The sequence below is a fragment of the Mirounga leonina genome, unplaced genomic scaffold (assembly GCF_011800145.1).
Source record: "Mirounga leonina isolate KUSES-001 unplaced genomic scaffold, KU_Mleo_1.0 Mir_115, whole genome shotgun sequence".
In the NCBI taxonomy this organism is placed as follows: Eukaryota; Metazoa; Chordata; class Mammalia; order Carnivora; family Phocidae; genus Mirounga; species Mirounga leonina.
In genome coordinates this window covers 85972866-85991317 of record NW_023270268.1, presented here as the reverse complement: position 1 = coordinate 85991317, position 18452 = coordinate 85972866, and the positions used below count along the sequence as shown (strand labels likewise).

Genomic DNA, 18452 nt, shown 5'->3' with positions numbered 1-18452 from the left:
TATCACTTTTGATGAGATTGTCAATACGGCCTGACCGATGTGGCACCGATCTTTAGCTACAGAACTCTCTGGAACCATTAACGAGATCCTGGGGACTGCCCAGTCTCTGGGCTGCAATGTTGATGGCCGCAGGTGCCCTCATTACATCATAGATGACATCAACAGTGGTGTAGCGAAATGCCCAGCTAGTTAAGAACTACAAAGGAAAATATTTTCATAAATGATCATGTGACAACCGAAAAAAAAAAGCAGGCATGATTTATTAAAAGGATCTTATGCAGAACTAAAACTGAGAACATCAAAATTTTTGAGCATAATCACCTTAGAAACGAAACTAGGAAGTCCTGTGCTCTGCCTATGATGGGGAAAGAAACACAGTTGAGGAGCTCATGTCAAATGAGCAGAACTGGCATGAGTAAGAACAGTGCTTCTTCAATGTTAATCCAAATTCGACATACATATATATATATATATATATATATATTGCCTTGGCATTATACATACATATATGTGTAACAGCTCTGATGTGAGAAAACAGGATAGGAGGATTCTGCATCACACCTTAAGGATGAATTTTATTTCTGCCTCTGTGTCCAAATGACCTGTAAGAGGGTGAGTGGAATTTTCCTTTTCTTTGAATCCTTGATCTTTTCACCAACGTACACACAACTAGAAATATTAGCTGTATCTATTAGGTAAATTAGAGGTATAACTAGAGACAATGTTATTAGAATCTACTGTACAGAATTTTGATTATAGATAAAACTGTGCAAAACGTGACAGTTTTTTAATTTGGTAAAGAGTAGAAATCAAAGAAGACAGGACTTTTACAAAGGGCATTGGATAAGACTGTACCTATTAAAACAACAAAATGCCAAAGGCTTAAATATATTAAAGCCTTTATAAGTTAAATAGCTTTGAAAAATGTAAACTAGGATCACAAATATGTGAATCATGGAATAAATCAACTTAAACACATGTGGGTGTTTAGAAAAAGGTGTGTAGATGATCTATGAAATAGATACAGTTATTTTTATAAGACAGCTGATAGATAGCAATGTTTCTTTTGTGGGGGGGTTGGCAAAAAAAAAAAAAAAAAGGGTAACACTGCAACCTAATCTATCTTAAAGCAGAAAAAAATGAAGGAAATATACCAAAGAACAGGACTGTGAAAACAGTTATACACCGTGTACGTTTCACCTCTTCAGTTTTCCTGGGCCTCTTTATAACCAAATGTACTGGAATTACTGTAAATCCCAAACATGAAAAGGCTAAAAGCCACTACATTGTCAAAGGAGGACAAAAGGAGTGGAGGGAAGAGGAAGTAAAATGAGTCTCGACTGTCTCTAGATTCTGAGATGATACACAGATGCAGTGGGATATAGATGAAAGCAGCGGACGCCTGAAGGGCAGCCCTAAGAGAATGTTTATGTCATGGATATTAAGCACCACTAATAGTTATTTCAAATCCTATACTTTAAGGTCTTTAAATCAAATCCAATATTTATGCCTTGCTATATCATCAGACCTTTTCATCATGAAACAATTTAATGAGCGATTATTACATACATAGCATTTATGTGCTCATTCAGGAAATATTTATTGAGCACTTAATATGTCCCAGGGACAATGATAGGGACTGAGTATACATAGGTAATTGCAAGAGAGAATATCCCTGTGCCCAGGAAGCTTACAGCCTGCAGTCTAATAGGGAAGAGATATAAAACAATAAATGCCCACCTAAAAGTACTAGGATGAGAAAAATGACAGTGGAGACAAATTTGATTTGGGGGTTGTGGGTTGCAGAAAAGCCATTTTAAAGGTGTGACATTTAAGCTGATACCTGATAGATGAGAAGGAATTAACCAAGGGGTATATGCAGGGAGGGAGATGCAGTCCATGCTGAGGGAAACCGCATCTGCAAAAGGTTGTGAGGTAGAAACGGGCTACCACCAGGAGCTTTTAGGCCATGTTAAGAAGTTAGGACTTGGGGCGCCTGGGTGGCTCAGTCGGTTAAGTGTCCGACTCATGTCATGATCTCAGGGTCACGAGATCAAGCCCTGCATCGAGGCCCACGTTGGGCTCCGTGCTAGTGGAGTCAGCTTAAGATTCTCTCTCTCGGGCGACTGGGTGGCTCAGTTGGTTAAGGGACTGCCTTCAGCTCAGGTCATGATCCTGGAGTCCCGGGATCGAGTCCCGCATCGGGCTCCCTGCTCGGCAGGGAGTCTGCTTCTCCCTCTCCCACTCCCCGTTTGTGTTCCCTCTCTCGCTGTGTCTTTCTCTGTCAAATAAATAAATAAAATCTTAAAAAAAAAAAAAAAAGATTCTCTCTCTCGCTCACCCTCTGTCCCTCCCCCACTCCCTCTCTAAAAAAAAAAAAGTTAGGACTTTATTCTATCATATGAAGCCATCGAAGAGTAGTCTTGAGAAAATCAGAGGTATGCTTTAAAATAGACTCTTTTTTGTACAGTGTTGGACGTTATTTGGCATACAAAAATATGTGAGATGTGTCCTTGCTTTTCAAGGCCATCTCATTTAGGTCAAACATGAATACTGAAGAGAAAAATACAAGTGCATGTGTTTTGAAAATGGCTAAAAGCCATTTCAAATTTCACACTGAGGGAATTCTGTTGTTTTTCCAAATTCCACTTTTTCCTCGACAAAGAAGTGTGGGCACTCTGACTCCTATCACTTCCTATATGTGTTATTAAATCTCAGTCTCAAAAGGTGTTTTCAATTACAGCATGAGAGGCAATACACCATGGTGTTTAATGCAGGTTCTCAAGTCAGCAAGATCTAGATTTGAACCCAATCTTGCACTTACTTAGGCTACGTGACCTTGGACAAATCGCATTCAGGACAAAACATTCTGTGCCTCGGTAACCGTTGGTAAAAGGGTGATAGGTTTAACCTTAACTGTTCAGAGTGCCGTGAGGAGTAAATGAGATAATTCCGGTAGCGTCTCTCAATATTTTTCTGCATTAATTTAAGTTACTCGCTTCTCATGCCAATTAATTTCCACTAAGCCCCCAGAGGGTGGTGGTTTTATTTATCTCTAAGACTGCCCAATTAAAATGTGCTTTATCCATCTCAACGGAAGTGATCACTGCAGAACACACGGAAGCGTGGACAACAGAGTCTACGCGAGAAGATGCGCACACTAAGCCTGCAGTCCGTGCAGCAGAGTGCACAATGGCAGCAGGTACTGAGACAGAAGACAGCGATTGCTACACACACTGGACTTTCAAACGGCTCGCTTTCGACATACTGTAAAAAATATCATAAAACATGATGGGAAAAGCATTTTGTAAATGTTAGAATTCTCTTGCAAGGCTGACAAAACTTACTAAGATTTTCAATACAGATTTTATGTTATGCTCATTCTCAGTTGATGAAAGGCACTAAAAGTAAACCAGTGTTAAAAATGATCAGTAGGTAACATTCCAAGTTAATGTTTCCCAGAGTTTAAAAAAAGGGGCATGGAGGGATAATCTTGAGATGTTAAGTATTTTTTAAAAGTTTGGGATTTTCAGTAGCTTAAAACAGATAATAAAATAGGAAGGCAAATATACAGTTGTATAATTAGTCATGGAGTAAGAAAATTCATTGAACACACAGGTGATTCACCAGCCAAATTAATGATTAATAAAGTAAATGCACCTGGAATTAGAAATGACATTTTTTTTTTAAAAAAGATTTTATTTATTTATTTGACAGAGAGAGACACAGCGAGAGAGGGAACACAAGCAGGGGGAGTGGGAGAGGGAGAAGCAGGCTTCCCGCAGAGCAGGGAGCCCGATGCGGGACTCGATCCCAGGACCCCGGGACCATGACCTGAGCCGAAGGCAGTCGCTTAACCAACTGAGCCACCCAGGCGCCCCTAGAAATGACATTTAAAAAACAAATTATGCCCCCTCCTCCTAACCCACATACAAAGCCAATATGGATCACAATGTGAACGTTTTACTTTTGGAAACACTAACAAAGGTATTTGAATCATAGCAGCAGACCGCTGGAACACTGGGTAAATCACGAACAATAATATAGGAAACCATTCTAGCTACTTGTAAAGCATTTAGTAATGATGCTCATCATGTTTTATGATATTTAGATACCTTCTGAATGAGAAGTATAACAACTGTTCTCCAATACCTAGACAGCAATATATAACTCCATTTCGTGCAAGGCTCTTACCACTAACAAGGCACTATCATCAGTGTGCTGAGACCTTCTGGATGGGAAGGGACACTGGAAAGGTGGAGAGAAATGGAGCAATGTCAAAAACAAACTATGCACACACATGACATATTTCACAAATACACAAGCAAAGAGATATGTGAAGACATACTGAAGATGCTAACATATGGGATCACATTCACAATCATCTGGAATTCATGTATCGTAATAGCTAATAAACTGATTTGGAGTCATGACTTTCTTCTAAAGAGCTTAAATAATTTCAAATATGATCTTATTGCTTAACAACTGCCTAAAGCAAGGAGGAAACAGGGATTATTCTCTATTCACAGGAGAGAAAGCTGAAATACAGATGTAGCAGTGACAAAGAATTTGTGGTCATTTAATGAGTCAGTGACAAATTAAAAATAAACCAAGGGTCATGAGTTCTAGTCTATGCATCTCTTCATTACCTTTCTCAGAAAAAACAAGAGTGCAACTGGAAACTTAAAAACTGTACACCTTATTTTCCTGAGAAGTTTAAATTTTTAAATAATGAGTTCCCTCCAGAATGACCATTATGAAGGAAATCTGGGGGTAAAAAAAGATGGCATTAACTTTATCTGTGAAAGGTTTGTACCTTTATTATTACCTTGTGAAGAAAAGACAACTGAAAAGGCCGAGTTACTCTTTCAGGTATTATACCAGTGCTTAAGTTCTGAGATAAACCAGAAGTACTGATTATATGTCCACTGAGATAAAGAAAAAAACCTTTATAATGGATAATTTAAAACATTTCAAACAATGCATTTTACCATTCCAGTAACACCTGTGCTTTAAAATCTCTGTGCTGAAACTTGATGCTTGTAAAGCCCCGTGTTAGGTTTTCAAGCAATTTACTTTACAGAAAGCAGATTCAAAATTCACATGAAACAATGCCTTTATGCATTTTTTAAGGAAGCAGTGATCATAAATTGAAAAAAATGATAAGGCAAAGATAAAGAAAAATGGCTTTTAATAAAAAAGCCAACTACTATAAAAATATTTAGTAAGTTTCATTTTAACAGATCAAAACAGGTGCATTTTAAAAAGTAATTAATTTTACATGTTTACTTGTGATTCAAATGTACTACTTAATATTATAAAACTACTGTGTATGCCATATAATCAATAACATACACACTCAGGAAGTGAGCCCTGGAGCTGAAATACATGTAGCATCTTTTAGTTCAATACCAATATCATTTACTCCTGTCACATACAGCTCTCAGGACTCCCTCTCACTACATACTCTGCTTTGAAATGGATGAGGGAGATGATACTTCTGGTGGGGATACAGGAAGGGAATAAAGAATCTCCAGATGCATTAGTATAGGTTAAAAAAACCCTGATCTAGACTGGATAAACTCCCTGGCCCGTGTCATCTTCTCCCAAATAAGTAGAATTTTGTGAGGGGAAAAGGAAAATGGCAGTATTCTGATCACTGAAAACACATGATCATCACATACAAAACATTTCACTTCCATTGCAATTAAAAAATTCCAAAGAAAAGGTGATTATATAGACTTACCTCATCATCTAAGGGGGGTTGTTGTTTTTGTGGATTTTGTGACGCTTTGTGCTATACACCCCCAAGCCCCCCAAGAAAGGGAAGTTGGTTAGAATCTGGAACACTGGAAATGATAAATTCTATTTACCAAGATAATCACCCACATTAATTTCTGTTATCTCTCGCATGCAGCACTTTTCTAGATTTACTGGTTAGAAGATGCTGCCCTTTCCCTTAAACAGCTTACAATCTAAACGAGGAAGGCAATATACTGACAGACAGTATTTCATAGGTCTATAAGCATCCATAAATAGAAATATAAAATGTATGTTTTTTATATGTACATGCACTCACACATTCACAACCAGAATGGTGATCTCTCACTACATTCTCTCAATGAAATCATTCTCTCTTTGTCTAGTGTTAACACCTTTAGCTCTCTCCTCTCAGCCAGTTTTCAGGTTTGCATTTTCAACTGCCTGCGGAAACTCTATTTGGAAACCCACTGTCACCGTATGTTCAACGTGCTCAAAAACAAACCCACAAATTCCCATGCTTACTGGCTCTTTCCCCCAATTTGCTAATTTCTATTATTATGTCAAATAATCATATTATACCATCTCTATAGTCACTGTTTTACAATGTATTCTTATACACATTATCTTAAGTGATTCTTCTTACTCTCGGAGATAAATGAACATCATAATCATACTTATTTCAAAATAAAAGAATTAAGGACAAGAGAGGTTAAATGATATGTGCAAATTCACAAAGTTGGCAAGTACCATAACTGAGATTTGTATCAATATCTTCTGACTCTGAATCCTATATTCTTTCCACAAAGCTAGCCTCCTTTTCAAACTATTCTTTTAGCCTCAAAATCTCGCTTTGGGATCTTTTTTTCACTCATCTTCAATGATTTATTCAACATTCACTACATTTATGTATAAAACATAAAGATGCTTCTCTTCAAATTTCTAATTTATAAAATCCATTGTGGTGGTAGGGGGTGCAGCACTCACCACGCTAGTAAAAGTATTAGGTGCGGCCATAATAATTCTGAGTTAATATTTAACAATTAAATATTACACCTATAGGGAAATTAAAGGCACAGAATGACTCAGTAACTTTCCCCAAAGTCGAGCACATAATGAGTAGCTAAGCTAGATTCAAATTCAGATTATTTCTGAGGCTAAGCTTTTTTTTTTTTTTAAAGATTTTATTTTATTTATTTATTCGAGAGAGAGAGAGAAACAGCATGAGAGGGGAGAGGGTCAGAGGGAGAAGCAGGCTCCCCGCCGAGCCGGGAGCCCGATGTGGGACTCGATCCCAGGACTCCAGGACCATGACCTTAGCTGAAGGCAGTTGCTTAACCAACTGAGCCATCCAGGCGCCCCCCCGAGGCTAAGCTTTTTTTTTTTTTTTTTTTTTTTTTTCCGAGGCTAAGCTTTTACCACTGTGTAACACTGCCTCTCTTTGGGAACCTCAGAAATCATCCGGTTCTATGCCTTCATTTTGTACCCTAGTCTAATTATTGCAATTACTCTCTATTTCATTTACCTCATCTCTTTCTTTCTAACATATTCTAAAATGAGTAGATTAGCTTTTCGCAAGTATCTCTCCTCTGTTTTGCTCCTGTTTTAGAACTTCTAACTGTTCTCTTCTACCTAATAGATCAAGATCAAACTCTAATTTAGCATTTAATCAAGACCATCTACAATGTGATTGTCTCTTACTAGCTATGTGGCTTCTACAGAAGGCAAGCTAAATGAATGAATGAATGTAGAACGGACAGAACAGTGCTTAGGATACAGTATGTGTTAGCTGTCATTATTTACTGACAGTCAATACAGCATTGTGGTCCCAGATTAGGGTTTGGAAACACCCTTTTTTTTTTTTTTTTCCTTTAAAGAAACTTTTCATTTTCTGTCAACCTTATTTCCATGTTCTGTTCAACCTGTCTTGATCAGAACCTGTGCTCTGCCACTAAATAGCTGAGTATTGAGCCTAGGGAAATTGTCATCCTGTCTGAGCATCAGAGATCATCCTCCTGGGTGTGATACATTTGAAAAAAACAAAAAAAGAATTTTATCACGTGTCTGGTACTTAAAGATGGTCTTTGGCTAGAGTTATGAAACACAAGAGAGAAAGCTTTAGAGGACAAGAGTGATTCATTCATTCAATCATTCCTTTAACAAATATTTACTGAGCCTTACTATGAGCTAAGACCTGCTAAGATCTAGGGATGTAGCAGTAAATAAACAAGACAAACATACTCTCTGTCTTCATGGGGCTTCCAGATAAATGGGAGAGACAGATATCAGACAGACAAAAATATAAAGAGTTATTTAATCATGAAGGGAAAAATCCAATGTGATTTCTGAACAAAAAGACTTTAAGTGATACAGGCAAGAAAAGAAACAGGTTTAGATGCAACTGTAGAGACTGTAAATTTAAAAAAAGAAAGAAGTATTAAGAGGGGTTCTTACCTGAGTAGGTGTGGAAAGAACAGAAAGGAAAGACTCAAAGATGACTCTGAAGTATTAAGCCTGTTAACCTTGCAAAAAATTGGTGCTCAGCAGTGAGGAAGTTAGAGACGGGCTTGGATAACAAGAGTTTACATGTGCATGGCACTTTAAGGTTTATGTGGCACTTTCACGGTCTTACTGATTTTTATTAATGTACTAGAGATTGAGGAAATGGCAGCTGGACAGTAAAGTGAGATGTCTAAAGACAGACTGCTAATGAAGAGGAAGAGACTACTGTCCCAAGAACAAGATGATCACTTCTCAGTCTACCTACAGGAGGACAATCCATCTAATCACAAGTAGGAGACCGTTACACTACTTACTCAGATTCCTTATGGTGACATAAGAAAGCTGACACTTTAAGATGAACACTGTTAGCCTCAGCAAAACAAATAAGCACTTACTTCTAAAATACGTTAGGAATTTCAATGAAACATGGCAAAAATCTCACCTTGACAAAGTCCAGGACAGCATCTCTCTGCATCTGCTTGGTCCTTATTTTCTCCTCCTCATACTGTAGGGCAGCAAGCTGGGCCTCTCTCCGAGTTCGCTCTACTAACTGTTCTCTTCTCCGATGAAGTTCCAAGTCTGTATGTGATAACTGGAACAAAAGTATTTTGCACGTGCAAGTGGGGCTAAAGGTCAACTTGCCAATATTCCAAATCAATTCAGGAAACTACTGCTGACCCAAGCAATTTCTACTTTGCAGTCACCTAGCATTTCTTTCAATGTGTTTACTGCTCATCTTTTCCCATCTTTGCACTGTGTTCTTGTTCTTGTATGTATTATAGAGCCATCATGTCGGTAAAGATTTACTGTCTATCTGGTGTCTAAAAACACTGTTAGCAAGTATGAGGTGCACATGTTATATCAACTGTATTTTGGAGGAGACAGGTAGTGAAATTTACACGTATCTGGCAATTAATGGTAATTTAAGTGTTATGAAAATAGAAAATCATCTTAGTTTTTTAAAAAAAATCAAAACTAAAACAGAAAAAAATTTTTTTTTACCTGATTGTGACTTGGTGATAGTGACATGACAGAAGATGGCTCAACTGGAACCCTGACCCAAAAAGAAAAAAAAAAACAGAAAAACTCTTTGATAAAATAGACAGATATATAAAAACTAAGTAAAATTTTATTGTTAATGTAGCCTGCTATTAATCAATAGGCAAACTGTCTGGTCAGCAATGAAAGACTGACTGCATTTTATTTTATTTATTTATTTTTTTAAAGATTTTATTTATTTATTTGAGACAGAGAGAATGAAAGAGAGAGAGAGCACATGAGAGGGGGGAGGGTCAGAGGGAGAAGCAGGCTCCCCGCCGAGCAGGGAGCCAGATGCGGGACTCGATCCAGGGACTCCAGGATCATGACCTGAGCCGAAGGCAGTCGCTTAACCAACTGAGCCACCTAGGCGCCCCTGACTGCATTTTATAAACCTGAGCCCAAGTCATTAAATTAAGCTACAGGAATACCTGATGTCTTCAACTCACATTTCACGCGACGGTATCACTGATCAAGCTACAGAGCTAACAATGGTCTATGTCAGCCAGTGCTGACCAGACAGATATTTGAGATCACTCTTCAAACAGTATCATTTCTTTATAGCATACATAATTGTCTTCTTTATTACCATGATTGAAACAAGATTCGTGTAAAGGAGATCATTTTATATACAAAGTCATTTTATCCACAGACATCTGTAAGATGACAGAACTTGATAACTGTTCTTATAAAGTATTCCTAACTCCCATTTTCAACTGATGTAGCAATTTTAATAATAAAAGTACATATTCTGTTGATTTTTATTTTTAAGAAAGAGATGAAACCTGATTTGATGCTTAAAAAAAAAAACAGTAAAAGTTCTTACTTTTATTAGTGCTAAATCTTACAGTTTGGTATTTTATCTTTTTCCTGAGTTGGATTTAGTGTTTCAAGAGTCTGTTACTCATTTGTGTCTCACCTAACAATGTTGGGAGCAGTGACGTTGTGACATTTAGGACCTGAAATTTTAAACTATGATTACTAGCCTGTCAGGCTGATTTAAATGCATTAAATCAGTATGTTACTAGGGAAATAAAAATAAATCCCCCAAAGCTCCAGTTGTTTCTTATTACTAACTAATAATAATACAAATTCCACCTGGCTTTCAGGACTCTTACCCCATTTCAGAAACATACCCACTATGGAGTCTTTTCTCTAGCAATATCATATATTAATTCCTTACTTCAAGCCTTTTCTATAGATTCCAACCTACGGAGATCTTCTTAGAAAAGGTCTTTTTAAGGCGCCTGGGTGGCTCAGTTGGTTAAGCGACTGCCTTCGGCTCAGGTCATGATCCTGGAGTCCCGGGATCGAGTCCCACATCAGGCTCCCTGCTCAGCAGGGAGTCTGCTTCTCCCTCTGACCCTCCTCCCTCTCGTGCTCTCTGCCTCTCATTCTCTCTCTCGCAAATAAATAAAATCTTAAAAAAAAAAATTAAAAAAAAAAAAAGAAAAGGTCTTTTTAAGAATCTTCTTGTTCTTTAAAATTGGGACCTTTCTTCTTGATGTACATGTGTAATCAATACCTCTTCTGCATTTATCAACTACAATTCATGTCATTTTTTTGGGCAACGTTTTTCAGAGGCACATAGAAACTAACAATCTTTGAGCTCCTACCATGTACTACATATGCCCTGTGAAGTATTTTATACACAGTGTTTCTCAATTATTCTTCATGCAATCTTAGGAGTAGAACTATTATAATCCTCATTCTACAGTGGAGAAGCTGAGGCATGGAAGTTAAGTAACTTTCCCAAGGTGATGCGGCCAGTAGTCCTTTATCTGACTTGGTGGTAGTCTGCTTTCTCATCTTCTAGGTATGCAGCCTACAAGAACTGGAGGTACCTCAGAAATCATAGAGTCCATGCCACTAACTTTACAAGAGAGAAAACTAAGGCCCTCAGAAGTTCAGTGATAGCTACTTGGGCCCGAGCCTGGATTAGAATTCAAGCCCCCTGACTTGGAGATTAGCGGCTTCTACTATTCCACACTTCCCCACTCTACAGAGGCAGAGTGTAGGAAGGAGAAAGCAAAGAGCAGGGAGACTTAAAAGCATATGGGCACACATACAGAAAACAATTACCTGCAATGGCAAAAACTAAGCTGTGAAAAGTTAAAGATGGCAGTAAAGAGTGAAGCATGGCATATGGAAGAATAAAAGTGGCAGTGAGAACACAGCTCCCTCAAGCCAATCATCAGGTGCTAATGTTGGCCCATCACAGCTTGGTTGCTCCTTGGCGCCACCATGCTACTTCATACCATATGGCCTTTTCATCTATGAATATGGTTCTCAGTAGGAGTGTCACACATTGCAGATAATTTTTTTGTTGCACAAGATTGTCCTGCACATTATAGGTGCCTGCCAGTAACACCTATAATCATTTTGGCAGCCAATTCCCAAATAAAATAAACATGTTTCAAATATCCACTGAAGAGTGGTGCTAGAACCTATTGAGAAACACTGGCCTACCTTATACTTCCCTAAACTGAAAAAAAGGTAATATGTAAAAAAGCAAAACTTAAGCCACACTCTTGTTGTCTTTCTCTTCTTGTATCTTTTCTTTTCTTATATTGGTTCCACATCTTTGAAGTATTCACAAATTTTTTTTTTTTAATTTCCAGGCATCAAAGAAAAGTTAAAAAAAAAAACCTGTTTTATATGATCTACATACAGCCATATATCTTATCTTTACTAAAATAATTAAAATACCACCCCCTAAAACATTTTGACAGAATAAATTATATTTATTTTAAAGGTATAGAACAAATTACTTAATAACTCCCTTAGACAAGGTTTAAAATAACACTGAAGCTGGAAAAAAAAACTTCCTTAATTTTTTTACTAATCCTTCCCAACCTTTATCTTATTAGCACTCCTAGGCAGTACATTCTTAGTCAAAATTTTTCAAGAAAAGAGAAGAGTGGATTGATAGAGTAAGATTTCTGGCTGAGATATAACCAATAAAGAATGAGACACAAGTGAGTCCAGTACTGTGAATAGTCTGGGAGAAGCAACATGGTACCATAGTGGTTAAAGTCATGGACGTTAGAATTAGTTGTAACGGAGTTTGAATCCAAGGTCTGTCCTTTTTTTAAATTTTTTAATGATTTTATTTATTGAGAGAGAGAGAGAGAGCACAAGTGGGGAGAGTGGCAGAGAGACAGGGAGAAGCAGACTCCTCGCTGAACAGGGAGCCCGACGTGAGGCTCAATCCCTGGACTGTGGGATCATGACCTGAGCCAAAGGCAGATGCTTAACCGACTGAGCCACCCAGGCGCCACCAGTCTTTCACTTAATAGTGGGTGACTATGAATATAAATGGAAAACTACTAGGTCTGAAAGCACAGGCTCCAATAAGGGAAGATTCCCTCAGTGCTGGCAGAGCAAGAATTTCTAAAAAAGTGGTAAAAACAGGAACGCTGGGTTAAGGTTAGGTAGACAGATTTTTGGCCCCTATGACTTCCACCCCCTGGTGTTACTCCAGTAAATATGTTACATGTCAAAAAGGACTTTGCAGATGAAATTAAGGTTACTAACTGGTTGACCCTGAAATGGGAAAATTATCCAGGTGGATCTAATGTAATCATGGGAACCCTTAAAAGCAGAAGAGGGTGGGGGGGGGCAATTGGAGGGAAGTGGTCAAAGCTACAAACTTCAGCTATAAGATAAATGAGTACTAGGGATGTAATGTATAACATGATGACTATAGTTAGCATTGCTGTGTGATATACAGGAAAGTTGTTAAGAGAGTAAACCCTAAAAGTTCTTATCACAAGGAGGAAAAGAATTTTTTATTGTATTTATATGAGATGATGGCTATTAACTAAACCTATTGTGATCATTTCATAATATATGTAAATCAAACCATCACGCTGTATGCCTTAAACTTATGCAGTGACTTATGTCAATTATTTCTCAGTAAAACTGGGGGAAAAAACAGAAGAGGAAAGCAAGAGAGTCTGTGGGATGTGACAGAAAGGGAAATCAGAGAGAGTGAAAATGTGAGAAGAGATTCAAAATGGCTCGCCATTGCTGACTTGAAGATGGAGGGAGCTATGAACCAAGGAATGTGGGTAGACTCCAGAAGCTAAAAACGAGTCCCAGCTGATAACCAGCAAAGTAACAGGGACCTCAGTGCTATAACTTTATGCAATTAAATTCTGCCTACAACCTGCATGGGCCTGGAAGTGGGTTCTCCCCCAGGGTCTACAGGTAAGAATCTAGGCCAGCCAGTGCCGTGACTTTGGCTTACGAGACCCTAAGGGGAAAATGAAGGCAAGAATGAAGGCTTGCCCACACTTCTATCCTACAGAACTGAGATATTATAAACTTAGTTATTATGTTTTAAGCCACTAAATTTGTGGTAATTTGTTACATGAGTATTAGAAAACTAATATATAAGGTAACTGAGAAAAACAAAAAAAAGCTGGCTTTCATCTTGAGAGTTTCTATTAAATTCTAGAGATCTTGAGTTTTACTTATGATGGATGCAGGAGGTAAGAGGGACAGGAGATAAAGCATGGAACCACCCAAAGTGGAAAAACACAATAGCAAACCCCTGTGCAAAACAGGAATCTCAAAAGACCACACCCTCAATATAAGGACTCATGGCAACTAAAAAGCCATTCTGAGATAAATTTCAAAGATACGAAATTTAACTAAATCCCCAAGAACTAACTGATGAGACTATAAAAGGCCAATTATGAGATTTTTTTCTTGCACTGTTCTCCCCACATTTTCTTTACCCATCTATATCTCCGTTTCCTAAACAATTTTAATATCCCGTCAAGTATAAGTAAAGATCTATGTACAACACTTTTTACAAAGGAAATTTACTGTTGCTTAAGAACAAGTTTATCAAGTCTACTGCTTTAAGACTTCATAAAAACAGAGAGGAAGCAGAGACCCAAAGGCTGTGAATTTTCCAACTATTGTGATATAGTGTGTGGCAAGAAACTTTTGGAATTTAAGAATAAGCAGTAGTATTCTAAGTAGTCAAGTTAATTTTAGAAATATTCTGTGAAGTACTAAGTGTACTGAAAAGATCGTATCAGTTGAGATAGGAAGGAGGATACATATTGCTGTCTCTAAGTCCCTGTTTCTAGTCAAAAGTTTAAGCAAAAAAAAATTTCAGGACTCCTGAAATTCATTTAGCATTCTTTATGCGTAACTCCAGACATATCACCATAAAATCTCACTGCCATTAAGTATCTTCAAATCAAATAATTATACAGGTAATGGTTTAGGCAATCTGAATTTAGAATCAATAAATCAATTTTACTCCTTTTTCTATTACATGAGCACAAAGCACACTGTCACTCAGCTCTAAATACACAGTGTCTAAACACCTTCATCATACATAGGTCTGCACAAAACGAAAACCATTTCATGCTCTTATTAATGACTTTTAAAGACAGAAACAAATGAGGAGAATTGGTTTTTTCAAACCTGTTTTGATGTGAATATCTTCTCATGTCCTCTGTTTTTTGAAACTCCCTCAGAGGTACTGGCTTTATGGGTGAACCCTAGGCCAAAAAACAGAAATGAATCAATTTAATGGATGTATCCATAACACTGTGACTGCACAGTCCACATTCGATTTGGCATTTAAGGATCTGTAGATCACACTAAAAAATATTTTAACAAAATCTTCAAATGTGAATTTTTTTTTCAAATGTGAATTTTCATCTTTAAAAGTATTCATTAGGGCACCTGGGTGGCTCAGTTGGTTGAGCGACTGCCTTCTGCTCGGGTCCTGATCCTGGAGTGCGGGGATCAGTCGCGTGTTGGGCTCCCTGCTCAGTGGGGCGTCTGCTTCTCCCTCTGACCCTCCCCCCCTCATGCTCTCTCTCATTCTCTTTCTCTCATATGAATAAATAAAATCTTTTAAAAAAGGAAGAAATAAAATAAATAAAAGTATTCATTATAGGCTATATTACTGCTTTGATAAGCAAAACACTATTCCAAACACTATACCAAGACACTCTTTAAAAAAGTAGATTTCCTTCTCACTGTATTATATAAATTACACTGACCATACAGTAATATTTACTAAATGATAAGATGTTAGAGCTTGGGAGGATCTTAGGGGCCATCTAGTACAAATTTCCATCCAGAACAGGAATTCCCACCTGCCCTACCCTAACTTGTGCTCAGTCTCTTTTGTGTATTTCAAGTAATAAGGAGATCATTGGAGAGATTACATTTTTTAAAAAAGATTCTATTTATTTATTTGAGAGAGAGACCATGCGAGAGAGCACAAGTGGGGGTGGGGGGTAGTAGCAGAGGGAGACGGAGGAGCAGACTCCACGCTGAGCAGGGAGCCCAACATGGGGCTCTATCCCAGGACCCTGAGATTATGACCTGAGCCGAAGGCAGACGCTTAACCGAATGAGCCACCCAGATGCCCCGGGCAGATGACATTCTTCATCATAAATTGTTACTTATGTTAGTGATACAAACAGTCCTGGGGATATTGGTGGAATATTAAGATAAAGCAAAAATTAATTTCTATTTATGGTAAAAATATGGTGTTAACCAAAAGAAGAACATTGACAATTTAATTTATTTATAAACTAAAGGGTAAGGGTCATTTCAAAAAAACATTACTGAGGAAAATTCAACTGGCCTCAGTGATATGGACCACATACTGAGAAATAAAATTATAAATCAAAGGTAGAGGCTTATAGGTTATTACAGCATTTATTTTGTCAAATGAGAATCTATAGAAGCAATACAATCTGATTTCAACACCAAAAATAATCATTAAAATGGGTATTCTTTAAGGGATAGAAAGCAACTTATCCAAAAAGGGTATCTAAAAAAAATCAAATGTAAGGGACGCCTGGGTGGCTCAGTCCGTTAAGCATCTGCCTTCGGCTCAGGTCATGATCTCAGGGTCCTGGGATCGAGTCCCGCCTCAGGCTCCTTGCTCAGCAGGGAGCCTGGCTTCTCCCTCTGCTTGCCGCTCCCCCTGCTTGCACACTCTCTCTCTCTGACAAATAAATAAATAAAATCTTAAAAAAAAAAAAAATCAAATGTAAAACTATTTACAGTCTATCTCCAAGAAACAGGTAATCACATAGAACTTGAAAATCTTCGGTGAGTTACTGCAAAGGACTACAGAAGACTCTTTTAAAGTCTGGGCATGAGGATCATACAAAATGAGATATAATTGTAGAACCCTGATTAAAGAATAATTATTCTAATGTAAGTGAATATGACTTTTTAAAATAAACAAAAATCTGTCCTAGTATGTTAACATCAGTGACTTAACACATTGGTTTTACAATATGGCAATTATCTAAAATTATTGCAAGAGGTACATGAAATTTTCATGACGAATGTGATGTTGGTTTAATTTTAAAAGTAAATATAATACCCTATAAATATAAGCTATACGCTATTTTATCATAATATCTCTATGTATGAGAAGTATTAGAATTAAACAATAGCAGAGTGTTTAAAATCTCAAAAAGGTTCTTTTTTTTTTATCAACCCATTCTTAGATAGTATTCAATAATATAACACTTTAGGTGGTTGTTAAACCATCTAAAATAATACTACTTCATCACATTTTTACAGATGCCAAATTTTAGAAGACCTTATGATACAGAAATCATAAAGAGCATTATAACATAGAATCATGAAGACTACCACACAAGTATAGCTGGAATTAAAAAAAAATTACAAAATAGCAAATATGATGGATTAAAAAATGATACAATTTCCAGTAGTAGTATAACAGGCATTTTTACTTTTAGTAGAAATACCTCATCTATACATAAAATGATCAAAGAGAAAGACCACAAGGAAAAAGACTCCCTTTAAGATTACAATGTGCATTGTTAATTTTCACTTTTTCTTCAAAGTAGTCGCTCTTTGTTCTAGTAAGAATGTTCATATCCTGAGTCATATGTAGTTTCATTAATCTCCTGGTACACTGCTATTTCTGGGCTGCAGGACTTTGATTTAAATATCTTTACCCAACTTTAAATACAAGAGTGTCTTCTGAAAACCAACAAAAAATACTGTGGTCAAAAGTCTTCAGACAGGAAAACTGAGGTTTTTTTTTTTTAAGAATGGTAATATCACTCCACAACACATCCCACTTGAGTGATTATCCTCTATTTCTAAAAGGCTAAATACATCACTCTCCAAAAAGGCCCCAAGTGTTTCTCAAATAACCCCTGCTCAGAGCCTGGGACCAACTCCAGACATTAACATCACACACACTGAAGTGGAGCCATTTCATTATGCTGACTAGATATGCTGAAGAATGCAATTTCCACTGGAGCCCCTTGGGGGATTGGCAGCAATTCTACAGTGGGCTGAATGCTCATTTGTTTTCTAAGGCAACTCAATGCTCCACTATAAGAGACACCCAAGAACTATAATGGCAAACAATTTATATTCTGTGTGACTTAGCATAAAAGCTCCAATATATTAACGCATTATAAAAATTCTATGGTTAAGTTTGTACATTGCTCCAAAGTCTGCAGTATGGTTCGACTCTTATAATTACTAATGAAGCTATGATGTACCAGTTAGTAATAATAAAAAAATGGTAAGAACAATAATGAATAAAAAGCATTACAGTCGCTTGCATTTTCTTCAAAGGCATAAGATACTCTTAGAACTCTTCCTATTCCTTCTTCAAGATTCTGAAATCTGTCTTTTTATTTGAAAAATAAAGCCAAACCCTATTTGAGACTACTGTCTGACTTTCTACAATAAATCTGAAAAATTCAATCATAAAATTGGGGCTGAACATTATAAAACAAATAATTAGGCCTAAACCAATAAATCACTAATATGACAGAAATTTATACCATCATGAACTGTTTTTACTAGGGGACAGCAACATATTTAGGCTTAAAAGTGTGTATTACCTCATGAGAGATTCGCCGTTGTTCAATATACGCCATAAACTGGGAACTGAGGCTGTCTGGTTCCAGCCCCTTGGGCTGTCTCATCTCATCCTCTTCCTCCTCCGCAGTGCAGCTGTCAATGTAGTCGATCTGGTCCAGATCATGTTCCACTGTCCACACCATACACACACATACACATACGCACACACACACACCAGGAAAGAATAGTCAAATTCAACAGCCAATAAACACATTCAGTTGCATTCTTTCCTTTTCCCTAAC

General features: G+C 37.3%; 1 protein-coding gene across 7 annotated transcripts in view; it reads right to left on the bottom strand.

Annotated features, from left to right (window-relative positions):
• LRCH3 (leucine rich repeats and calponin homology domain containing 3) overlaps nt 1-18452 on the bottom strand; it is a 119642-nt gene that overhangs the window by 24714 nt on the left and 76476 nt on the right. For 5 of the 7 annotated variants that reach the window (XM_034999967.1, XM_034999966.1, XM_034999959.1 and 2 more), the window contains exons 9-14: nt 18192-18340; nt 14749-14825; nt 9265-9316; nt 8705-8854; nt 5747-5797; nt 4195-4248 (exon numbers count right to left, since the gene is read on the bottom strand). In XM_034999967.1, the coding sequence (XP_034855858.1) occupies nt 4195-4248; nt 5747-5797; nt 8705-8854; nt 9265-9316; nt 14749-14825; nt 18192-18340 (533 nt within the window). The remainder of the gene's footprint in view (nt 1-4194; nt 4249-5746; nt 5798-8704; nt 8855-9264; nt 9317-14748; nt 14826-18191; nt 18341-18452) is intronic. The other 2 variants (XM_034999960.1, XM_034999962.1) reach the window with 2 other exon arrangements.